This window comes from Strigops habroptila, chromosome 7 (assembly GCF_004027225.2).
Source record: "Strigops habroptila isolate Jane chromosome 7, bStrHab1.2.pri, whole genome shotgun sequence".
Taxonomy (NCBI): Eukaryota; Metazoa; Chordata; class Aves; order Psittaciformes; family Psittacidae; genus Strigops; species Strigops habroptila.
In genome coordinates, this window is record NC_044283.2 from 27087475 (window position 1) to 27109702 (window position 22228).

The 22228-nt window shown below is 43.2% G+C and overlaps 2 protein-coding genes and 1 long non-coding RNA gene across 9 annotated transcripts in view; 1 reads left to right on the plus strand and 2 right to left on the minus strand.

Moving 5' to 3' along the window:
• Positions 1-274: 274 nt before the first annotated feature.
• On the minus strand, positions 275-6788 carry COMMD8 (COMM domain containing 8). 2 transcript variants are annotated; one of them, XM_030491445.1, is made up of 5 exons: positions 6684-6787; positions 5463-5618; positions 4424-4576; positions 2603-2758; positions 275-721 (listed from the first exon to the last, which is right to left on the minus strand). In XM_030491445.1, the coding sequence occupies exons 1-5, from the start codon at positions 6726-6728 to the stop codon at positions 701-703; spliced, it is 531 nt and encodes a 176-aa protein (XP_030347305.1). In that variant the 5' UTR covers positions 6729-6787; the 3' UTR covers positions 275-700. The 2 variants fall into 2 exon arrangements, with proteins under 2 accessions (XP_030347305.1, XP_030347304.1); XM_030491444.1 differs by lacking the exon at positions 275-721 and having other exon boundaries at positions 2555-2758; positions 6684-6788.
• Positions 6789-9293: 2505 nt separating this feature from the next.
• On the minus strand, positions 9294-20398 carry LOC115610248. Its single transcript, XR_003992164.1, has 5 exons — positions 20175-20398; positions 18092-18161; positions 16033-16092; positions 10708-10734; positions 9294-9847 (listed from the first exon to the last, which is right to left on the minus strand). It is a non-coding gene; the product is annotated as an uncharacterized LOC115610248 (long non-coding RNA).
• Positions 19081-22228, plus strand: part of ATP10D (ATPase phospholipid transporting 10D (putative)) — a 55777-nt gene continuing 52629 nt past the window's right edge. For 4 of the 6 annotated variants that reach the window (XR_003992162.1, XM_030491424.1, XM_030491429.1 and 1 more), the window contains exon 1: positions 19604-19687. The gene's annotated coding sequence lies outside the window, so the exon portion shown is untranslated. Of the gene's footprint in view, positions 19481-19603; positions 19688-22228 lie in introns of those variants that run through there. The other 2 variants (XM_030491433.1, XM_030491427.1) reach the window with 1 other exon arrangement.

The window sequence follows — 22228 nt, forward strand, 5'->3', positions numbered from 1 at the left end:
GAACTTCTGAGCACTGAACAGGTTGCCTAGAGATTTTGTGGTGCCTCCATCCTTGAGAGATTATCAAAAGCCACCTGGACACAGTCTTGTGCAGCCTGCTCTAGGTGACCCTGCCTGAGCAGGGGAGTTGGACAAGATGACCTCCAGAGGTCCCTTCTGATCTCAACTAATCTGTGATTCTATACCGCTTTTGTTTGTAAAGCTGATTTTTCCCAGCATCTACAAAGATTCAGTTTCATGATTAATAAATCAAGAAACAACTTCACTGCAATTATTCACACAAAATCAAGTGTTTATTTACTATTTACAAGTATAAACACATTAATGCTACAAGTACTCCATTATGTTCTTCATTATCATGGCACCTTAGATAAGGATAACATATTATGTAAGTAAGCCTTGGTTTTACCAGGCACCTGTACATGGCACAAGGTAAGTGATGTTTTTGCATAGTTCTATACATCTTTAGTACTAAAAGCAACTGTACATTGGATTTTTCTATTTGTGGTCAAACAGATACAAGATTCTATTATTTTTATCAAAAGATTATTGTTTATTTGGGCACAAGTCATAACAGCCTTCTCACTTCAGTATTTTACAGTATCAACAACTTCTGGCTTTGCAGAGAACATTTTTTTTTCCCCCCTAAAGTCAATCGGGGAGCCATCACCACCAGATACTGTCAATGACTTGAATTCCATCATTTCAGTTGCAAGACAACCTTCAAAAAGAAGAAATAAGATTAAAGTTGGATGAGACCAGAACTTAAGTAGTCTAGGAAATACAGCTTTGTGCTTTCTGTTACAGTATGATACTCAACTGTATAAACATGTCTTTCCTCTGGAAAACACACCATCCCTCTCTCAGCTATCCTTTACAATCTCACATATAAGCCTCACTTTCAACAATTTTCTTTAGCATTTAATGCATGCAAATCATTCCTCAGCAACCTGTAATCAAAAAGCAGAATGGTAATTTCCAGGTCCACTGAGATTCCTTCCACGCAAAGTAGAACTGAGAGACCATTCCTAGAGTGAATTCCTCCTTGTATGCACATAAAACTAAGCAAGGAGATGACAACATCCCACAGCTTCCATACAGACCTTCAAGCAGAACAAAAGGCATGTGGAAACTGAAGCCCGTCCCAGAAGAATCTCTGTTGCATAGTGCAGAGTTCACGATAAGCTACCAGTTTTGTTTAGTTTTGGAGGAAAAAAATCCAGGGGAAAGCAAGCTGTTAGCTCTCATTCCACAAGACCACCACCTGTACCTGGACTGATGCATTTATCTCACTGGGAACTGTGCAGTTATTCAGAGGTCTCATATCAGTCTCATTAAAGCAACTGATAGATGTAATTTTAGCGTCTTTTGTAATTCAAAATATTAACAGTGCTACTGTAACTTAGTTTTATGATCTATAAAACTATTATTTTCAGTTGTTATATACTGACAAAGATTTTTTTTTCTAAATGTTGGTCTACAAATTCCAGCTACAGCATTACAACATTACATAAAACATCTGAAGAAACCCCTTACTTGCTAAATGTCATGAAGCAACTAGAAGCTGCTAATTTCTAAAACATGTTGATACAACACTTCCACATCCATCCTGCAACATGGCAGAGAGTTCCATCTCTCAGATAACAGACAATAAATATTTAAGACATTTTCAGATTTAAAAACACCCCAACTTTCCTTTTTAACAGAGCCAGAATTAATACTGAAAGGTAAATGAACAAGGAGGGACTCCAAGATTCAGTTACCACCAGGGTGCAAGTCAGATGACATTTCCCCCAACAATTTTTCTTCACTTGATCACTTCTCTTACTCTTTTCTATTCAGAAATCTGAGACACTCCAAAATAAAGTTTCAAATTATTTTTCTTCTTGGGTTACTGTACTGGAATCTTTTTAACTTTTCTCCTGATTTACCATGCCATGGAAATTAAAGCACTCAGTTTGAACCAAACAACTCTCCCATATACATTCCCAACCACTGAAATTTTGTGAAGCTAAGGGGACTCTGGAGTTCTCTCCAATCTTTCAAAAATCAACTCTCATCTGACATTTTTCATTTTATTTGCTTCTCCTCCTACTCTCACAAGACTTTTTAATGGTGTTCTGAAGAGTCTATGATGCTTATCAGGATTCTAATTACATCTTTAAAAAAAAAATAAATCTACAGTCAACTGTGGTAAATAACCCCTGAAGTCTACCCAAGATAGTCTTCCTTATATAAGGCTTTCTGTAACTCTATCATTTTGCCAATGAATGACTTAGATTGGGTTTTTATCAAGATACCCAGAACAAACAATGTGGTTGGTATCTACTACACGCCACCTGATCAAGGGAAGCCTATTGACAAAGCCTGTTTATTCCAGCTACAGGAGGCATCATCCCATCCCTGGAAATATTCACGGTCAGTTGGACAGGGCTCTGAGCCACCTGATCTAGTTGAAGATGTCCTTGCTCACTGCAGAGGGACTGGACTAGATGACCATTAAAGGTCCCTTTCAACTCAAACTATTCTATAATTCTACGAATTTCAGTTAAACTCAGTACATGAGAAGTCAGGAACAAATGACAGTATCAGTAAAAGCTACCTTATTAGCAGCTTCCAGAGTGTTTATTAGGTTTTGCAACTCCTCCTTATTCATCTCTATAGAAACTGGTTTAATTTCACCATTTTCTCTCACATCCAAATCAAGATTGAGAAGTGGCATCTGCAGCACGGAGATCTTATCACTGGAGAGAGCAAGCTATGCAGATTGATGAAACAACAACAATAACAACATGTAAGGTGAAATCATTAAGTTTTCAGTCTTTCATAGCATCACATCTGCACTTTATATTGAATGTGTACTACCAGAACAAACGTCAGCATGACAAAATTAACTTCTCACAAGTCATGTCTGCAGGTTTTGGTTTTGTGGTTTTCTCCTCACTGGGATTTTTGATTGTTTATTAATACCAACAATATACTGAAATAGTAAACCGCCTCTTCATAGCAATACATTTGACAAAACAATTTGTTAAAAGTACTGGGCTGCTATATTTTTGCATTCTAGGTGAAAAGAGAGGATATATTTGATCATGGCTCTTTAGAAATGAAGTATATGAATTCTGAAGTCACTGTATTTCAAATAGTTCTGGTAATCAACAAGTAAGCAGAATCTTACAGAAGGGGCAGCTGGGAGAAAGAGGACACCTTTGTGCATTTTTCAACTCTCTCTACAGCTGATAAAACACTGCCAGATATTCTATTGGACAAGCACTGATGAAGAGGATTACATACCAATAGTGCTTTCTTTTTTGTTTACTACCATACTCACTCTAGTGTAAATAAGGCTTATTAAATATATTAAAATCAAAGATGTTGATTATACAGTAGATATTCTACACAATCCATCTTATTTATTTGAGATCAGAAACGTGGTACAGCAGAGGACACAATGAGACAATGTCCTTGGAAGGATTCAACTATGGCAAGCTAAAAGACATCCCCAGTGATTTAATGCAAAATGAATAGTGCAGATGTACCAGAAATCTGCATCACAAAATACAAATTTAATTAAAAAAATCTTTCAGAAGACAAAGGTAAGCGAAACCACAAAAAAACCCCCAAAAATTCACATAAGTCTAGTCTCTATTTCTGTCAGCACTAAATGCAGCTAGTAAGAGAACAATCCCCTAGTAACAGTTCATCTGAAGCACACTACAATGCCATATTTCCTCTTGCAAAATGTTGTCTATTGTGGGCATTGCTCTTTGATTTCCAAAGCTGTTTCCTGCAGAAATTGTTTAACACTCTTGTTGAAATGGGAAATCGTTTAACAGCTCTACAAATGTGTTTAACAGCTCTCATGGACTAACTAAAAATATAAACAGCATGTAATGTTGTTAAGTCTTTGACAGAGTTTAATTTAAAGCAGCTGTCTTCATAAACCCAAACTGTAGGCAACACAGTCATCATTGGCTTATTATCGAAGTAAGTCTAATGATAAATAATTTCAAACGAATTGTTTATTGCAGGAATCTAAAAATCTGAAAAAAAGCCAGGGAAGCACATCCTGAACCAGTGCACTACTCTTGACATTAAACAAATATTTCTTCTTCCTTTGAGTAAAAATACTGTCTATTCAGGCCACAAAACCAAAACTTTCAGGTGTTCCCGAAAAACGCTCACTTTCCTTTTAGGAAAGAGATTGGTATTGCAGCTTTAAAAGAAGGGGGGAGGAATTTTACTTTTACGGTTTATACAAATTTCAGGCAAGTCTTTGATGTGTTACCATGAATATGTTTTTCTGATACCTATAAAAATTTAACCATTCTCCAGAATGAGCAGGCCTAAGGGGTCTGTATCAACATTTACTTCCTTCCGGAACACTTCTTTCAAACAAACAACATCAAGGCAATGCTCTCACCTTTAACTGCCAGTCAAAATCCTGCAGCTGAGCAGAAGAGATTGCATTTACTCTTTCCACTAGCGCATTCCTGATTTCTTCCTTTCTGCCTTTTAGACATTTTGTGATTGCTTCTTGATAGTTTGAATTTAATTCATTTATCTGCTGAGCAGCCTACAAAAATAAAAATTGTGATTACTTAAACCATGAACCACAGAAATAACATGTACCATCCACAATAGCTGTGCTCTGTAGATACGCAAGTGTCTACCCAAATAGCTGTTATATTGGACTTCATATTCTCATCTTCCTTATAATCTCCTCAATGACTGCTCTCTGTGTTTGATAGGTAAGAGTTAGTATTTACCACAGCAAGGTATAAACAAAAAAGTTATTTTCTTGTCATTTACATTAAGAAAGACCAAAGAACGGAGGCTTTAGAAGCCTTCTTAGATGCCATCCTAAAACCAAAACAAAACAAAAATCACACACACAAACCATGCATGTTTAGCTCTGAAAGTTTCTGAAAAATCACAGTGGAGACAAAATACATTAGCTTAACTGGAAAAGACATAATTATGTACAGATTTTGCTATGGCTACACAAGTATTTTTCTTTGATCTAGCTACTATCAGGTAGCCAAAGTGAGCACAACATGCAAAAGATGGGAATTAAGATTTTTGATAATGGAACAAGTTTTTCCAAAGTTTATACACACTGGAATGCCCTGAATAGTCCCTGTCCCACATGGTGCTCCATTCACAGTCTGGATTTTTTTATGATTATTTACATACAATCAATATGAACAGTAATGACAGGTTATAGATTTTAAGAAAAACAGATTTGGTGGCACTTGAGAAATCAGTGTCAATTTTTTTTTTTCTTTTAAGTATTTGCAGTGTATCTCTAAAGGCAGCTCACCTACCTATTTAGGCTTAGTCTGCTACTATTCAAATGCTACACAACAAAAATACCTTAGGACTAAATAAACTACAAGACTAATCACTCCAGTATTCATTCTGTCTCTCAAGGTCAAGCCCAATCGATTATGAGCCCTTACCTCTTCATCAGATATGTTTTTGCCAACTGCAGTTTTGAAATATGTCACGGTTTCTTCTAAAACCTCCATCCACTCCGACAAGCTCCAAATACTGCCATAATCCTGGTATCGAGGATATGCACGGCCACATATGCCATCAACTGTTTTATGAAGGAACTGAAACAATGCGATACATTACTTAAGAACATAATTTTATCACAGATAACGTACACCAGATACGAGACTGATCAGGCAATTCGCTTATCACCCCTCCCTTCTCTGGGTATTGTCTCAATACCTGAGCGCAGCCAGTACACATTCTAGAGTCATAAACAGGTTATCCCAGAATATGAACTGTCCTTCCTTCACAAGGTTTGACCACAGAAATCACAACGTGATTCAGATTGACCCTGGACTTAGTAATTTTGTGTACAACTATAACGTACTGCTGAGCAGCAGGGATGCCACACGAAAGGGTACCTCAGTCACCTCCCAACCGGGGCTGTTGGGATACAAAGCACAACTCAAAAGCGCTGAGCTTTAAGCCTGTGCCTGCGGATCTCCCTAGTCTCCAAAACCACTGTCCTCTAGCACTGCGGCTCTTCTACAGGCCTATTTTCTTGGCCTGCTGTAGTAATTCTCCCTTGAGCACCATAGAGAGGCAAACCCAGCCAGCTCGCTACTTCAGCGACTAGAAACGGCCGGAGCCCCACTGCAGCAGCCGGAGCGCCCGCACGCAGGCCATACCCCTCAGCGCCTGCGCTCGGACGGCGGAAGCCTTGCGCTGGGATGAGCTCAAGCGTATTTCCAATCACCTAACGGCAAAGCGAGCGCAGAAACACCCGCTGGCTGCATGCCCGGCGCGCTCCGAGCCTGTACTTTCGGTTTCGCTTTGAGAGGCCGCCGCGGGCGCTCAGTGCGGTGGCGGCCTCGAGGCGCAGTGGAGAAGCGGCCCCGCTCTGCGGGCCCAGCCTCCCTCACAGGCGCCGGAGAGCGGCCCCGCGGCGACCACCACCCTCCGCAGCCCGGGAGGCCGCTACCGGGGTGCACGCGCCTGCTCCCGCCGCGCCCCACCCTCTTCCCAAGTTCGCTTCACGGCGGCAACGGCCCGAGGGCCCCGACTTAACGGAAAGCAGCCGCCCTACCGGCCGGGGAGCAGGGCGCGCTGCTGATCGGCACGGCGGCCGCGGCTCCTCCTGCCTCAGAGGCGCCAGGGCCCGCCCGGGGTCGCGGGGAGCCCACCTCGAGGGCCCGTCCCGGCGGGAGCTTCTCCAGCTGCCGCAGCATCTCCCGGCCCTTCCCGGAACGCCCCACGCGGGGCACGTGACCGGCCCGCAAGCACGCGCTTCCTCCTTCTCTTCGGCGGCGGCGCGTTTGTGCACGGGCAAACCTCGTCCTCCTCCGCCTTAGGTCGCAGGTTCGAGTCCCAGTCCTGGCGCCGTGGAGGTCACCCGGCGGGTTTGTGAGGGTAATCGCTGTTCTGTGCAACCTGCAGTCAGATGGCGAATGCAGTCGAAACCTCCAAAATTCTTTTCGTTCTCAACAGGGTAACTTTCCAACTGGTGTCAGGGGAGAAAGTTCAAGGCTTACAGTAGGTGACACATTCTCTAATATCAAATGAAATGAGAACGTTAGGAGAAATGCTAGCTACAGAAGTCCATGCCGCTGGCGTGGTGTCTACCATGAACAACTCACTTCTTTTTTCTCCTTTCCCAAAGAGGGGGTTCAGTGCTAACCAGCCTGCGGAGGAAGCTTATAGAAGAGGTTTTAGCATTAGCTATAACCTTGCCATGCCTTAACTTGAACTGAACGTGAATGTAAAGAAGGAGAGATGCCCTGACAACTTGTATGAGAAAACTGGTATAAATTCAAGTTCCAACAAGACACAAAAGTGCACAGAAACTGATATACCTGTAGGCAGATCTTATTTCACTGAAATCCACAGGCAATACACAGGCAGTTATGTGTATGTAAGTAGAAGATTGTGACATAAGAATATGAAGGCAGCTACAAGTCTCTACTGGTGGATATAAGATCTGAAGGAAACCCCAGTGTGGATAAGTCAGTTTGCAGCACATGTTCTCCAAAGACGGGTATGGTATGTAAGAACGGTGTGGTGTGGGGGAGTTTTGGAGAAGAAACAGTGGGGAAAACAAGTGACTTCGTGGTTTACTGAATGTAAACTTTCAGATCCACCCAATTTCTCTCAGGGTTTGCTACTGTTAGTAGATTAGGTTTTTAATAAAGGCTTCTAAAAAATGTATTAAATTTTATTATGGAGAAATTACATGAAGCTACTGTTAAATTCGGAATAGTTGAAAATGCAAATAAAAATTACTTTATATGATTATCAGAAATAATTTCCTGTATTTCACTAGAATTAGCTTTGTTAGATACCTGGAAGCCTATCCAGTTTCTTTTGATCGTACTATGTTGCACACTACAAAATAGAGCACCAGGGGGAGCTTCTGCTCCAAACAAAACAGACCCAGAAACAACAGGAGAAATGTAAAGAAAATCCAGACTCGGAAATAAATTAATTAGAGGGAATAAGGAGAAAGGTAGCGAGTGTTCCACTCAGTTCAAAAGGATCAAACAAGTGAGAAATACAAGGTAGTAAAAGAGGAACACATTCTCTCTGACACAATCTCAGTGAACACTTTCAAAGCAGCTTAATTTTTGCAGGTCTGAAGAACAAAAAGAGTTTCATTTTTCATAGATGTGTAGTTTAAAATAATACTTTGGATTCAGCCTACTGATATATGAAAAGTAAAATCAGACTGCAAGGAAAGCACGGCTGAGTGAGCTAAACCAGTGTTATAGAGCCCATGTACAACTACAAAGTCGTAGGACATACAAAGCTAGCCTTTAGCAGTTCAGAGTTTGTTTGGCCTTGCATTGTTTGGATCCACCATCAAGTTTTAGGTCTTAAAAATACCTGCTCTTCATGCTTCTGCACTACAGCAGCAATAAGCCACTTCACCCCTCCGAAGCTAAGCTGCCAAATAACCGCAAAATGAGAGACATGGAGGGAAGCTTGTACAACAGTTAAGTAAGTAGGCAAGGGACTCCAGGACAGCAAGAAAAGCAGCAGCTTTATGAGAGAGAAATGTGGAGCGAACTTCGCACTATATTCTTCACATTGCTGCTGACTTAGGGAGGGTCTTGCTTGCTTTTACAGATAACCCACAAATTAAACTGCAGTAATTAAACCAGTTTTAAAAGGAATCCTTTTCTTGTCCGTGGTTTTGGAAGAATACCAATAATTAACAACTGGGAAGTAATTTAATAATCAGAGGTTCTTAATATTATAGTAGCATAAAGGTGTTTTACATTGCTCTGAATATATGCAGTTGAGGAGAGCAGCTGAGTACCAGTATAACTCTGTTCCTCCAAGGAACTATAAAATTGGCATGTCAATATAAATAATAGATAACTGTGTATTTTACCAACATGGAGGGAGCAGTAAGTGGGTTTTTTAAATGCAGATGAAACATGAGGTTGCAGTTCAGATTATGGTGAGCTAAATGCAGGTTGCCATGGAAAAGGGAGGTCCCACTGGTCCTCTAATCCCTGTTGCCAGCTCTGCTTCCTCTCACCATCCCTCACTCCAGCACTAGGGTGCCTGGGCTGCAGGATGAAACTGCAACTGATACGACTGAAAACTAATTGATATTTTTGCACAATTTTTTTTTTCTCATGGGGTAGATTTCAGCCAGGCTGGAACAGAGCACCACTTCTGTCAGAAGAGACCTTTGTTGCTGAGTCCAAGGGGGAAGACAAAACTACCTCTTCTGGCAGCCCACACTTAGATGAAATGAAATTGGTGCTGAAATTACAGCTTGACATGAGTATCAACCAGTGAAACACTTTAATTGTGAAACCAGGAATCTTGAAAGCTTTTGTAGAAGCTTACATACAAACATGCTCATAGTGATACGCTACAGCTGAAGGAGATCAAAAATAATGTATGCCTACTTAATTTTTACACTCTGAGCAGCCAGTGAGGTTTATACTAAATGAGGCTGGATGAATAACATGACACTGATGTGCAGAACATACTTTATCAGCTATTTCCTGAACAAGAAATCAGTTTCCTAAATAATTTTACTTGTAAAATTTAAGCATATAAAAGCATGACAAGTTTTGGTTCTTCCCTCCCCTGTTCTGTAAATAAAATACTCAGGTATTCACTTTATGAGACATGAAGAATACAGTATATCATACACAGTGGATACAGTCTATGTCCATAGCTTTATACTTGTCTTTATCTTCTCTACCTTTTTCTAGTAAAGAGATGTAACAAGGATTTCGTTAAATGTTCTTGATTTCTCACTCTGAAATTTCAAAATCATCTTGTTGCTTTCTGTAGCAGTTCTGTCCTTCCAGCAGATTGCACTGAAGACCTAGCAATAGCAGTGAGGGACATGCTCGTGGTTCAACATCACCTTAGAGACACACAATTTACATACCGAACTGTGTACTGCCTTTCACAGACAAGAACATGCTAAAGAGATCATTCAAAAGAGCTCTGCCACACTGCAGGAATTTCAGTGAGGAACTGCTATTGGCAGAGGCTCTCTGAGCATATTTTGAAGCACCAGAGGGGAAAAATCTTGTTTATATTATTCTAAATAAGTTCATATTATAGGGATTTTTAAATATCTGTACTATATACATCTTGACACCTGCCTAGATGAGATAGTGGAAAGGCCAGGAGCTGGTATCGCACCCAGTACTCTGCAGGACAGAGGCAGGGGAATAGCCTGGACTGGAAGACTGACCTACTGTACAGGCCAAGGAGCCTGTAGTTGGCTTGAGCCATATGCCCACAAAAGTAACAGCTCGTAACTCAAGACAAACTGGAGTCAGTAACTGGGACTGTATGCTCATGAGGATCGCTGACCACCATCTCCTGTCAGCTGGGCAGGCACAGACTTAGTCTGTCTTTCCTCTCCCGCCCCAAGACACACTCCTTTGCAGGAGCTTCTTCAACAGGAGTGGGAGGAGCCTCCGTCTCCCATCCTACAGAGTCTCTATGAATATTCTCCCAACTCTCCTTTCCTACAATTCAGCTTCATTATTTCATCCTGTGCTAAGGGAACATGCAGAGAGTTTATTTTCACCTGATATATTGCTACCATTTTATAAGGAAAAATCTATTGTTACCATTTCTATTGCTCTACATTTCTATTCCTTTCTTCATGCTTAAGAGTTCTAGGTAAACTGAATACCAGGTACACATCAGGGCTGGAATTTTACTCACCATGTGCAGGTCGGATGATTGTAATGGCTGGAAAGCAAAAAGACAACAACAACAGAAAATTAATAATCCCTTTTATGGCAGATGCAGTAAAACCATAAACGAAATATTCCTCCCCTTCTCTAAGCCTAACTTTAATATTTTAATATTAATAATAAATGATAAGAGTATGTTGGTGCTTTGCAAAATTTTTTGGACATCATAAAAGATAAAAGAAAATGCCCTGTGGGTAGACTATGGTGACTTTTAGCCCTGCTAGTAAACAACAATTATCAGACACTGGAATATGCTGTATAGCAAGTTGCACCACATGTCATAATAGCAGTGGGGAGAAAGTATTCCTAAAATAGTAAACACGCTAGTAGGTACATCTCCCATTGTTCACACAAGGAATTCATGGACTGTATTTATTAAATTACTTTGAGTTGAGAGCTACTATGATAGCTACTACAGATTTTATTTTTATCACATAATACTTTAAGGTAATGAAAACAGCCGTTGGTCAAATAGTTACTCTGGCAAAACTCTGGTTTTTTTTCTGACAGAGGTTGTTTCAAACAAGGGCATATAAAGGGAAGGTAATTTTAACAGACTAAAAAAAAGCATTGTTTGTTGATACAGCTATGTCCATGTTAAGAGTACCTTTGCCAGTATGGCACAGCAGTGCATTTTTACCACTAAATCTCTTCCAGGATAAATACAGCCAACTTGCTCTCAAGGCACATGGCCTTGGGATTTACAAGTCTTTCTCAGTCTTGTCAGTCTGTGTCATTTGGCAGCATATCATGCTGCCCAGAAATCCTGGAATTCTTTGGGGTCTCTAAATAACATATAAGCAGCAGCTTTTCACATCTACCTTCTACTTCTGCTCTTCTCTTTTCCATGGAAAATAGCAATCAAACAGACTTCACTGAAGATGTTCCTAGACTCCTATTAAAGAATAAATCCTACCTATCCAACTCAGGAAAGTGGAGTCAGTTAGTACACTTTTGATCTGATACTAGGTTTCCTAAAATTAGATTAACCATCATACGAAAAAACAGCCGTGGATTTTCCCTTATGGAAAATACCTATGAGAATTGAAAGTCCAAGTGGCATCTTCATATCCATCTACTGGATTATTTTTATTTGTTAAAGAAATGGCTGTAGTAGATGGGACATAAGCAACTATGTTAAAAAAGTGACAAATTTTGTTTGGCAAGTTGAAGTCATCTGTTCAGCAGAAATTATGAGTTAGAAAAACTGTAAAGGAAAAGGGGGGGGGAGGGAGGAAGCCTTGAGAAAAATTACAATCCAGACAGCAAGTTCCTCCAACCAAAGAGAGAAAAAAGCAACATTTACAAAATAGCTTATTTGATATCACTGACTCAGCTCATTTTATTAGCCAATAAAGTGGTTTGGTTAAAAAAAGATGCAGAATTAAAGTTGTTTTATGAACCAGATAAAATCAACAAGTCAACCTGCTTATATATATAATGGAAAGGAAGACACAGAAGTACATATCATAAGCATGCATCAAAAGTGTTCTGATGCACAATAAAACTGTAGCAGTGTAAACAAGCTAATAACAAGTTTACAGCTGTAGATAAGATAAGGCTGAAGATTAGCCATGGGAAATTGCCACACCACAGTAAACAGAAGAAGAAGGGATAAAGCAATTTATCCAAGCGCATCAAAGCTGCCTATGTGAAATTCCTCTTGGCTAGTGCTACTTTCCAACCATACGCACTTTCCCATCATCCCAGAAATAGCAGATGGTGTTGCTCTTCTTTAGAGTTATAGTTTTGTTTCTTCTTATTCAATGGGCCCATGTTAGTTCAGCAGAGTAGTGAACTTGGGTTGATAGAGGCTAGAGTCTCAATATAGATAACCAAGTCAGCTTCCTTAGTCTAGAAAGTCTTAATGTCAAGATAGGTAGTAAATTCCTGCTCCATTAGGAGAGCTGCAGTAAGATGATGATGTCTCATTTAAGATGATTTTCTGCTTGTCCTGGTAATTAGAGCCCCTTAAAACTGCTCTTTCATATTCTTTGTTTAATTCCAGTTAATAGTTACTTTCTGCAGATTAGGCCACAGAATGAAAGTCCCTAGAACAACAGAAAGTCCCATTATCTTAGTGACTTTCAGGATGGAAGTTCCTAATACACGATGGACAAAACACAGTGAGTGGTATATCAGTAAATGCTATATCAATAATTATAACGGCTACTGACTGCTACTAACTGCCCTCCAGAATGGGGATATAATACAAGCTTCCTGATTCCTGGCATTCTACAATTGGCTAAATGTAATGGTATAAACCACAGGCAAAGCATGAGGATTGCATGAGTGGATGAAGCGCTCTACAGACAGATAGGAGCAGCCTCACGCTCGCAGGCCCTGGTCCTCATGGGGGACTTCAACCATCCTGACATCTGTTGGAGGGACGGTACGGCCCGGCACAAGCAATCCAGGAGGTTCCTCAATTGTGTGGAAGACAACTTCCTCTTTCAAGCAGTAGAGGAGCCGACGAGGAGATGTGCCATGCTGGACCTTGTGCTCACCAACAGGGAGGGACTGGTTGGAAATGTAACGCTCCAGGGCAGCCTTGGCTCTAGTGATCACAAGATGGTTGAGTTTGAGATCCTCAGGACGGTGAGAAGAGCGTGCAGCAAGCTCACTGCCCTGGACTTCAAGAAAGCAGACTTTGGCCTCTTCAGGAACCTCCTTAGTAAGGTTTCATGGGATGCAGTCCTAGAGGGCAGGGGGGCCCAAGACTGCTGGTTGGTATTCAAGGATCACCTGCTACGTGCTCAAGAGTGTTGCATCCCGACTAGAAGAAAGTGCAGCAGGAGGGCCAGGAGACCTCCATGGATGGACAAGGAGCTGCTGAGGAAACTTAGAGGGAAAAAAGAAGCTTATAGAAGGTGGAAGCAAGGACAGGTGGCCTGGGCAGAATACAGGAGCATTGCCCGAGAAGCTAGGGACCAGGTTAGGAAAGCTAAGGCCCAGCTAGAATTAAGTTTGGCAAGGAATGTAAAAGATAACAGGAAAGGATTCTATAGATACGTAGCAAATAAAAGACAGACTAGGGACAATGTAGGCCCTCTCCAGAAGCTATCAGGAGAACTGGCTACCATGGATTTGGAGAAGGCTGAGGTTCTTAATGACTTCTTTGCCTCAGTCTTCACCAGCAAATGCTCTGACCACACAACCCAAGTCTTGGAAAGCAAATGCAGGGACTGTGAGAACGAAGACCTTAGGCCCACTGTAGGAGAGGATCAGGTTCGAGACCATCTTAAGAACCTGAACGTGCACAAGTCCATGGGACCTGATGAAATCCACCCACGGGTCCTGAGGGAGCTATCGAATGAAGTTGCTAAGCCACTGTCCATCATATTCAAAAAATCCTGGCAGTCAGGTGAAGTTCCCGATGACTGGAAGAAGGGTAATATAACCCCCATTTTCAAGAAGGGGAAGGTGGAAGACCCGGGGAACTACAGACCAGTCAGTCTCACCTCTGTGCCTGGCAAAATCTTGGAACAGTTTCTCCTGGAAAACATGCTAAGGCACATGAAAAACAACGAGGTGGTTGGTGACAGCCAACATGGCTTCACTAAGGGGAAATCCTGCCTGACCAATTTGGTGGCCTTCTATGATGGAGCCACGGAACTGATGGACAGCGGCAGAGCAGTTGATGTCATCTACCTGGACTTGTGCAAAGCATTCGACACTGTCCCACATGACATCCTTGTCTCTAAATTGGAGAGACATCAATTTGATAGATGGACCACTCGGTGGATAAAAAACTGGCTCGATGGCCGCACGCAAAGAGTTGTGGTAAATGGCTCGATGTCCAGTTGGAAACCTGTAACGAGTGGTGTCCCTCAGGGATCGGTGTTGGGACCGGTCCTGTTCAACATCTTTGTCGGTGACATGGACAGTGGGATTGAGTGCGCCCTCAGCAAGTTTGCCGATGACACCAAGCTGTGTGGTTCGGTTGATACGCTGGAGGGAAGGGATGCCATCCAGAGGGACCTTGACACGCTTGTGAGGTGGGCTGATGCCAACCTTATGAAGTTTAACCAAGCCAAGTGCAAGGTCCTACATCTGGGTCGGGGCAACCCCAGGCACTGCTACAGGCTGGGCAGAGAAGAGATTCAGAGCAGCCCTGCAGAAAAGGACTTGGGGGTGGTGGTTGACGAGAAGCTTAACATGAGCCGGCAGTGTACGCTTGCAGCCCAGAAAGCCAACCATATCCTGGGCTGCATCAAAAGAAGCGTGACCAGCAGGTCGAAGGAGGTGATCCTGCCCCTCTACTCTGCTCTTGTGAGACCCCACTTGGAGTACTGCGTACAGTTCTGGTGTCCTCAACATAAAAAGGACATGGAGCTGTTGGAGCGAGTCCAGAGGAGGGCCACGAAGATGATAAGAGGGCTGGAGCACCTCCCATATGAAGACAGGCTGAGAAAGTTGGGGCTGTTCAGCCTGGAGAAGAGAAGGCTGCGTGGTGACCTCATAGCAGCCTTCCAGTATCTGAAGGGGGTCTACAAGGATGCTGGGGAGGGACTCTTCCTTAGGGACTGTAGTGGTAGGACAAGGGGTAATGGCTTCAAACTTAAACAGAGGAAGTTTAGATTAGATATAAGGAAGAAGTTCTTTACAGTGAGGGTGGTGAAGCACTGGAATGGGTTGCCCAGGGAGGTTGTGGATGCTCCATCCCTGGCGGTGTTCAAGGCCAGGCTGGACAGAGCCTTGAGCCACATGGTTTAGGGCAAGGTGTCCCTGCCCATGGCAGAGGGGTTGGAACTAGATGATCTTAAGGTCCTTTCCAACCCTTACAATTCTATGATTCTATGATTCTACAGTTGTTCCCTTAAAACCTGTCCACAGAAGCTATGTCATGGCAAGTTATCCAACATTAACTGAAGGGATTTGTTGAACTGCACTATATCTTTGACTGGACACTTTCATTCAGAATTTAGTTAGCCTTCATTTGGTTTGATATCATTCATTCTTATCTGGTTTACTTTAGCAAAACAAAGGTGGATGGATAAACACCAGGAACAAAAAGAAGTCTTTAAACTATTAAAACAGTGGTCACTGCTAGTATAAGAGCAAATGGGTATGAGATTGAGTTTAGAAGCTAATTTTTAACCCCCACAGCAACCATACTCTGGAACAGTTTTCTAATATAGTAATATGAGCAAAAGACTTAATTATTACTTTTAAGATAAAGCTCAATCAACTTACGAACCAGATTACATGGCATGCTTGCAATAACAAGGGAATAGATTTAATGACCCAGAAGGTGCCTTTCAGGAAAGTTCTCATGATAAGATTTACCTACCTACTCTACCTCTCTCAAGATTTGCCAAATGTACGTAATATACACAGAATATATCTTGTGCTGTAAAAACAGAAAAAGAAACGTTAGATCTTTCAAACTGAGCAGGTAGTCTCAGAATCACTAGCAAACACTTTCACATTGTGGTGTTTATTCTCTCTTGTTTTATTTTTTTTATTTGTAACATGGAAGTAGTAATACCTTCTGGTCTCACAGGAAGCTGTGAAGGAAAATTAATGAACATTTATAAAATGCTGAGTCAAGTGATGAACACAATTGCCTCACGAGGAAAGCGAAACAGATGTAGACGGTGTATGGTAAAGGTTATAGCCACACACAGACTAGAACAAACAAACAGCTGCCTCATTCACTGTGCATCCATCATCCTGTAAACTCGGTCAGACTGGAGTCCTGTCAGGAAACATATGTGAGGATCTTGTAAGAGACTACCTCAGTGCATATGCACAACAGATAGCTTTAATTTGCACTGGCAAAATATTGGGGTTTCACATATAACATTGGTTAGGACTCTAAAAGTATCATTTAGCCAATGATCTTTTAAACAATAACATAATGTAATTTAATATTTAAGGGTTTTGGTGAAATCTCTGCTACAGTTAAATTATTTGGGTTTACTGCACAGCTAAGGAGGAAAAAGGCAATCAAATTACTGGGTGATAATCAAGTCCCTTTCTGGCTATAAATTATGACTAATAAGCTACCACATCTTCAAAGATATTTAAAGCAGAGTGTATATCATAGTATATCACTATTTACCTGTACACAGGTACTTCACTGACCTGATATGAATGCACCTTTACTTGCTAAGCTGATTCAGGAGCATTCACAGTGCAATAATGATAATCATCTATGTCTACAAACCCAATTCCCCTCTGGCACTGCTATTTATGCGGACTTGACACTGGAATGTCTGGGGAATCATACCCAGGTCCTTAGCATTTCATTAACTTGAGGTACTCTAGGAAATGTTTCATGGCATGCTATGACAAATTTCCCTCTTCCTTCCAGGTGTTTGTGGGAAAGTTTTCAGTCTGCCAACATGTTTAGTTGACAGTTCCCATGATACAAGTTCCTCTCTTTCATCTGTCCCAATCAGTGCCAATACGAGGATAGCTGGAAGAGCTGCTCATGCTTGTACTTGCAGAGTTACTGCAGCCATGAACAGATTGAGGGTTTGAAGAACACAGAAGACCAAAGAGCTCTCCAACTGTGCTCATCAATGTCTCTCACGTACCCATAGTTCAGGTACCCTTTTCATGTGGTGGTTCAGGAGATAATATGCAAGACACCTGCAAACCTCTTTGGCAAAAAAAGGATATATACTTGTGCATGACACTGAGTGTTCTTACCTCCGCACAGGAAAGCTATCAGTGAGATTTCTCAATCAAGCATTATCTCTGTTGACTATCTTCTTTGTAGTTACTCTTCTATAGGATACTCGGTAGACGACAGTTTAATTATACTTTAGACAGGCTGGATGGTTGCTTTGCATGCTTGGGATCAAGACCATTTGTACTACTGGACAGCAGTACAAAAGGATAAAAGTGAAAATATGTATGTGTAATGGCCAAGCAGGCACCAGTAAAGCCTCCCACCCACCCAATCAGACCTACCTCTCCAAAAAGCTCATATACCCTGCTTCAAGACATCTAATAAACTGCACAGGGTGCTACGCTAAGGCAGCTATGCTCTTTCTGGTAGCCAAGCCAGCTCATTTGCGGTTTGGTTGGGTATTTTTGCAGCACACTGCTGTGCAGCCCTAATCAAGGCAACTGTTACTGCTGGGCAAACAAGCGAAATTATGTCTTCTTTAATTGCAAGCTTATAGAATGGACCAACACGCATAAAAAATAGGAAATGTGGGACTCTGCATACAAATTATTTATACCTCTGATGTGATAACAGAAGAGGTAACTATTTTGTTGAAAGCTGTGCGATGTTCTCTTTTTCCCAAACACCTCTGCTAAGCTGGAAGTTCCAATAAATCAGTATGTTAACCTATGAAACATTAAAGTAACTTTTCTGGCTGGCCTATTACCACCTTGTGTCTTGCAGCAGCTTGCTCTGCATCCTCTTTCCCACAGCACCTGAGCCAGCAAAGGTGGTAGATCCTGCAAAGAAACAGAAGAACTCCGTATCTTTTCCTGCCCAGAAGAATAAACCTACATAATTTCAAGGCAGCAGTTATAGACTTCCTTCAAGTAGGTGTATTTTTATTCCACCAATATGTTTCAAAATTCTTGCTAGCCATACAGGCACTTAAAAGAACAGACCATTAGCTGCTGTTCACTGAAACATAACCAAAGTGTTTTCAGTGTGTGGTCAGGGGTGCAGGGCATGCTAAAATGCAGGACAACAGAAGAAAACAAGGCCATACACACAGGAAGGAGAGTGCAAGCAACTACCACAGCTCAGCACAGCCCTCCCAGTAACCTGTTAGGAACTTGTTGATACTGGACAAGTACTGGTAACTCCAGTCCATGTCAATAGGGACCAAGAGGCCTGCAAGTAACTTTTTCTGTTTATGTTTTGCTTGGGGGTTTTGTTTTTCTTTTTCAACAGAAGATGGTCTTGGAGTAGGAATCCTCTCACTTTCGTGTAAAATTCCACCCAATTTAATTGTAATGAGCAGCCTTCAACAGTGCTCTGGAAGGCAGCATGAGTAAAAATGACAGCATGAGGCTTTAAAAAGGGTATTGATGAAGCAACTCTCTGAGGTTCCCGATGGCAGCGATTTGTTTAAGATAATTTGGGCAGTTTCTCAATAGCCTGAGGCTTAGTTCCTAGAAAACAAGAGAGACTGTTTGCTAACCTTGATTAGCCCAGTGGCTAGAAAACTTGATGTTTAGACAGGCCGAGCCACCTTCAGTGCCAGACTGTCCTGGCAAAATACCAAGAACATCAATTTCCCTGACAAGCTGTCAAAGAGTGTCAGGTTCTGTCACAGCCGCACTCCTGCCACAGCCTCCATCTGCTGAGGCCTCAAGGAAAAGAAAAAAAAAGTGCCTTTAAACAATAACTAGCCTTTCGATGGGCAAGTGCTGCGGTCGACAGAGATTGTAAAAGCAGCTCTGTTCATTTTTCGCTTTGAAAACCCAGCTCCTGAGCTTGCCCGAAGAAGAACGGGCGCACGACTGCTGATGCCTGGCCATGAGGGCCCCCTGCCTGTCCGCAGTCCGCCGTTTGCCCCCCGCTAGGGGAAAGGGCTTCCTTAGCAGTACCTGACCTCACCTCCCGAAGAGCCAACCAAAGGCCTGGCCCTTACAGCAGCGAGCACAACTTCCCCGCCCTCACCCGGGACCGCGGGCTTCTGGAAGGGTCCTCCGCGCAGCCCGGCCCGGCGGCTCCTGCCTCAGCCACTCCCCAGGAGAAAAAGACCCGAGCGGGAGCGCCGAGAAGAGGGGCAAGAGGACGGCAAGGGCAAGGCGAGGTACGGAGGAATCAGAGCAACACCGGGGAACTGAGAAAGAAGGCGGAGGCGGGCCGGGGCGGCGGAGGGGCGCGGCGCAAAACGGGCGGCCGGGCAGCACAGGCGGGGCGGGGCGGCGCGGCGCGGCGCGGCGCGGCGCGGCTGTGGAGGCCAGGCGGGAGCGGCGGGGGTCGCAGCCATTGCCGTGGGATGTGCGTGGTGCCACCGGTAAGCCCGCCGGGCCGCGCGGGAAGTCAGGCAGGCAGGTTGCCTGCGGGGCCGAGTGCGCGGCTGAGTGGGGTGGGGGGACACCAGTGCCGGGCTCCTGGGTCGAGACCTGACGGGCGGGAAACGTGGAAGCACCGGGCGTGGAGGATCGCACTCGCGAGGAGGCTGTGGCGGAGCCACTCGCGTCGCCGTACGGCCGTGGGGACAAATGAGCCGGCAGGAAAACGGGGCTGCCTGCGGCTGACGGGAAGGTCGCAGGCGGCCTCGAGTGCACGGGCAGCCCGGAGCCCCCATCGCCCGGGACGGAGCCGAGGCGCGGCGGCAGTGCCGCCCCGCAGGGTGCGAGGCTGCGCGCGGCGCCTCAGCGGAGCCGGCGGCCGGGGCAGTGCTGCCGGGGAGGTGCCGCCCCTCGGCCTGAGGGGAGCTTGGAGCGGGCGGTCCTCGGCGCGCAAGGGCAAGGTCGTGTCGCCAACCTGCCCATTCTCACCTCCGGACGTGGACGGAGGCCCCCTCTTGCTCACCACGGTGGCGTTTTGAAGTCATCAGGGGGCTGGTCCGGCCAAGCGCTGCGGAGGCCGAAACGCCCCCAGAAAACCCGGCGGCGGCTTCGCGTCCGTCCTCTCGGCGGCTGGAGCTCTGTAGTACCGCGGCCGTCGTGGGCAGTGGAAGAGGGTGGTTTGTGCTGTTATGTTTTTAAATGTCCCTTGGGCCACCCCTGTGTATCTTAATCTCATTGACTAAGCTGCTCTGGAAGTAGATCAGAAAGAAAAGGTAAGTAAGATCTTGAGTCCAGCAACGAAAGACTTTGTTTTAATAGTTCATAGCAGTTATTGAGGGAAAGGGTGTAAGATTTTACGTATTTACAGGTTTACGGCAGGGAAGTAGACTTATTTCCCTGAGACATAAGTCTCAGGGAAATGCCTGGAGCTTCAAGAAAGGTAGGAGGGGTGCATGGTGCACATGGTCAGTTACGTGATTAGGCCACAGTAATAATTACTGGGCTTAGTGATGAAAAAATCTTTGCAAGGATGGGAAAGAAAAATCAAAATTCCTAAAAGGAAATTATTTTTCTTTCAGAAGTACAGCTACTGAAGTAAAATGTATTTTTAATATCAAAATTACTAGTATTTTCATATTAAAGTAATAGGGTATTCATGTCTTGCCAATGACCATAATATTGAGAAATCTCTTATTTAAAAAACATCTATCTTCATATCATCATCAAGAGAGAACAAAATTGTCATTATCCCTGTTTTCAAAGTGATGGATTGCAACAGTGACATGGTTTAACCCCAGCCAGCAGCTAAGTACCAGGCAGCTATCTGCTCACTCCCTGCACTGGGATGGGGAGGAGAATTGGAAAAATGTAATACCTGTGGATTGATATACAAACAGGTTAATTAAAGTAAAATAGTAATAATTGTAATGAAAAAGAAAAGGAGAGAGAGGAATAAAACCCAAGAAAAACAAGTGATGCACAATACAGTTGCTCACCACCCACTGATCAATACCCAGCCCGACCCACGCAAGAGTCTGGCCTTCCAGGTAATTCTCCCCAGTTTATATACTGGGCATGACGTGCTGTGGTATGGAATACCTCTTTGGCTAGTTCAGGTCAGGTGTCCTGTCTCTGCTTGCTCCAGGCTTCTTGTGCCCTTCCTCCCTGGCAGAGCATGAGACTGAAAAGTCCATGATCGGCGTAAGTGCTACTTAGCAACAACTAAAACATCGGTGGTGTTATCAACATTATTCTCATACTAAATCCAAAACACAGCACTAGGAAGAAAATTAACTGTATCTCAGCTGAAACTAAGATGAGAAGAGAGGCATTAAATGCTTTCCCCAAGGTCAGAGTAAAATTTAATTCTCTTAACCCCTTTGCATGCCCCAAAAGCTGGTCTGGAGCCATTGTTTTAGGCTGAATCTTTACTGTGGGCAGTTACTACTCATAGCATCAAAAGCTAGGACTGACAGACAAGGATCACATTCTTCTGTTAATCGCCACTACTGTTGGTGATCTGGATTTCAAAGGCAATAGTGACAGCTGATACATATTTCTCATTAAAACTAGACCAAAATCAGGACTGAGTGTTCTACATAAGTACTCAGAGACACTCACTCTAATCTGATATTCTGTTAATCGCCACTACTGTTGGTGATCTGGATTTCAAAGGCAATAGTGACAGCTGATACATATTTCTCATTAAAACTAGACCAAAATCAGGACTGAGTGTTCTACATAAGTACTCAGAGACACTCACTCTAATCTGATATTCCTGTCCCACCTTCCTGTGCCAACGTGAGTACTTTCACAGCTGCAAACTGAATCAGGAAATCAATGTTATTGTCTTTTGAGTTAGTAAAAGGCCTTGCAGATCAGTGAGTTGAACCACGTTCAGTATGTACGAGATTAATTATGAAGGCTGGGACAAAGCCAGGAGCAGGAGGTAGGAGACATAAGAGCAACTCCTTTCAGTGTTAGCTTTTAATTCAGTTCAGCTACTATCAACACTGCTTCTTTAGTGTCTCAAACAGTTTTGA

What these genes read in the sequence shown, in the direction of transcription:
- COMMD8 (XM_030491444.1), bottom strand. Translation starts at nt 6,728, where the DNA reads ATGCTGCGGCAGCTGGAGAAGCTCCCGCCGGGACGGGCCCTCGAG. An exon ending in CGCCGGGACGGGCCCTCGAG is followed by an intron (nt 5,619 to 6,683) that starts GTGGGCTCCCCG and finishes GCATTGTTTCAG; the next exon opens with TTCCTTCATAAAACAGTTGA. An exon ending in ATTTTGACTGGCAGTTAAAG is followed by an intron (nt 2,759 to 4,423) that starts GTGAGAGCATTG and finishes CAATCTGCATAG; the next exon opens with CTTGCTCTCTCCAGTGATAA.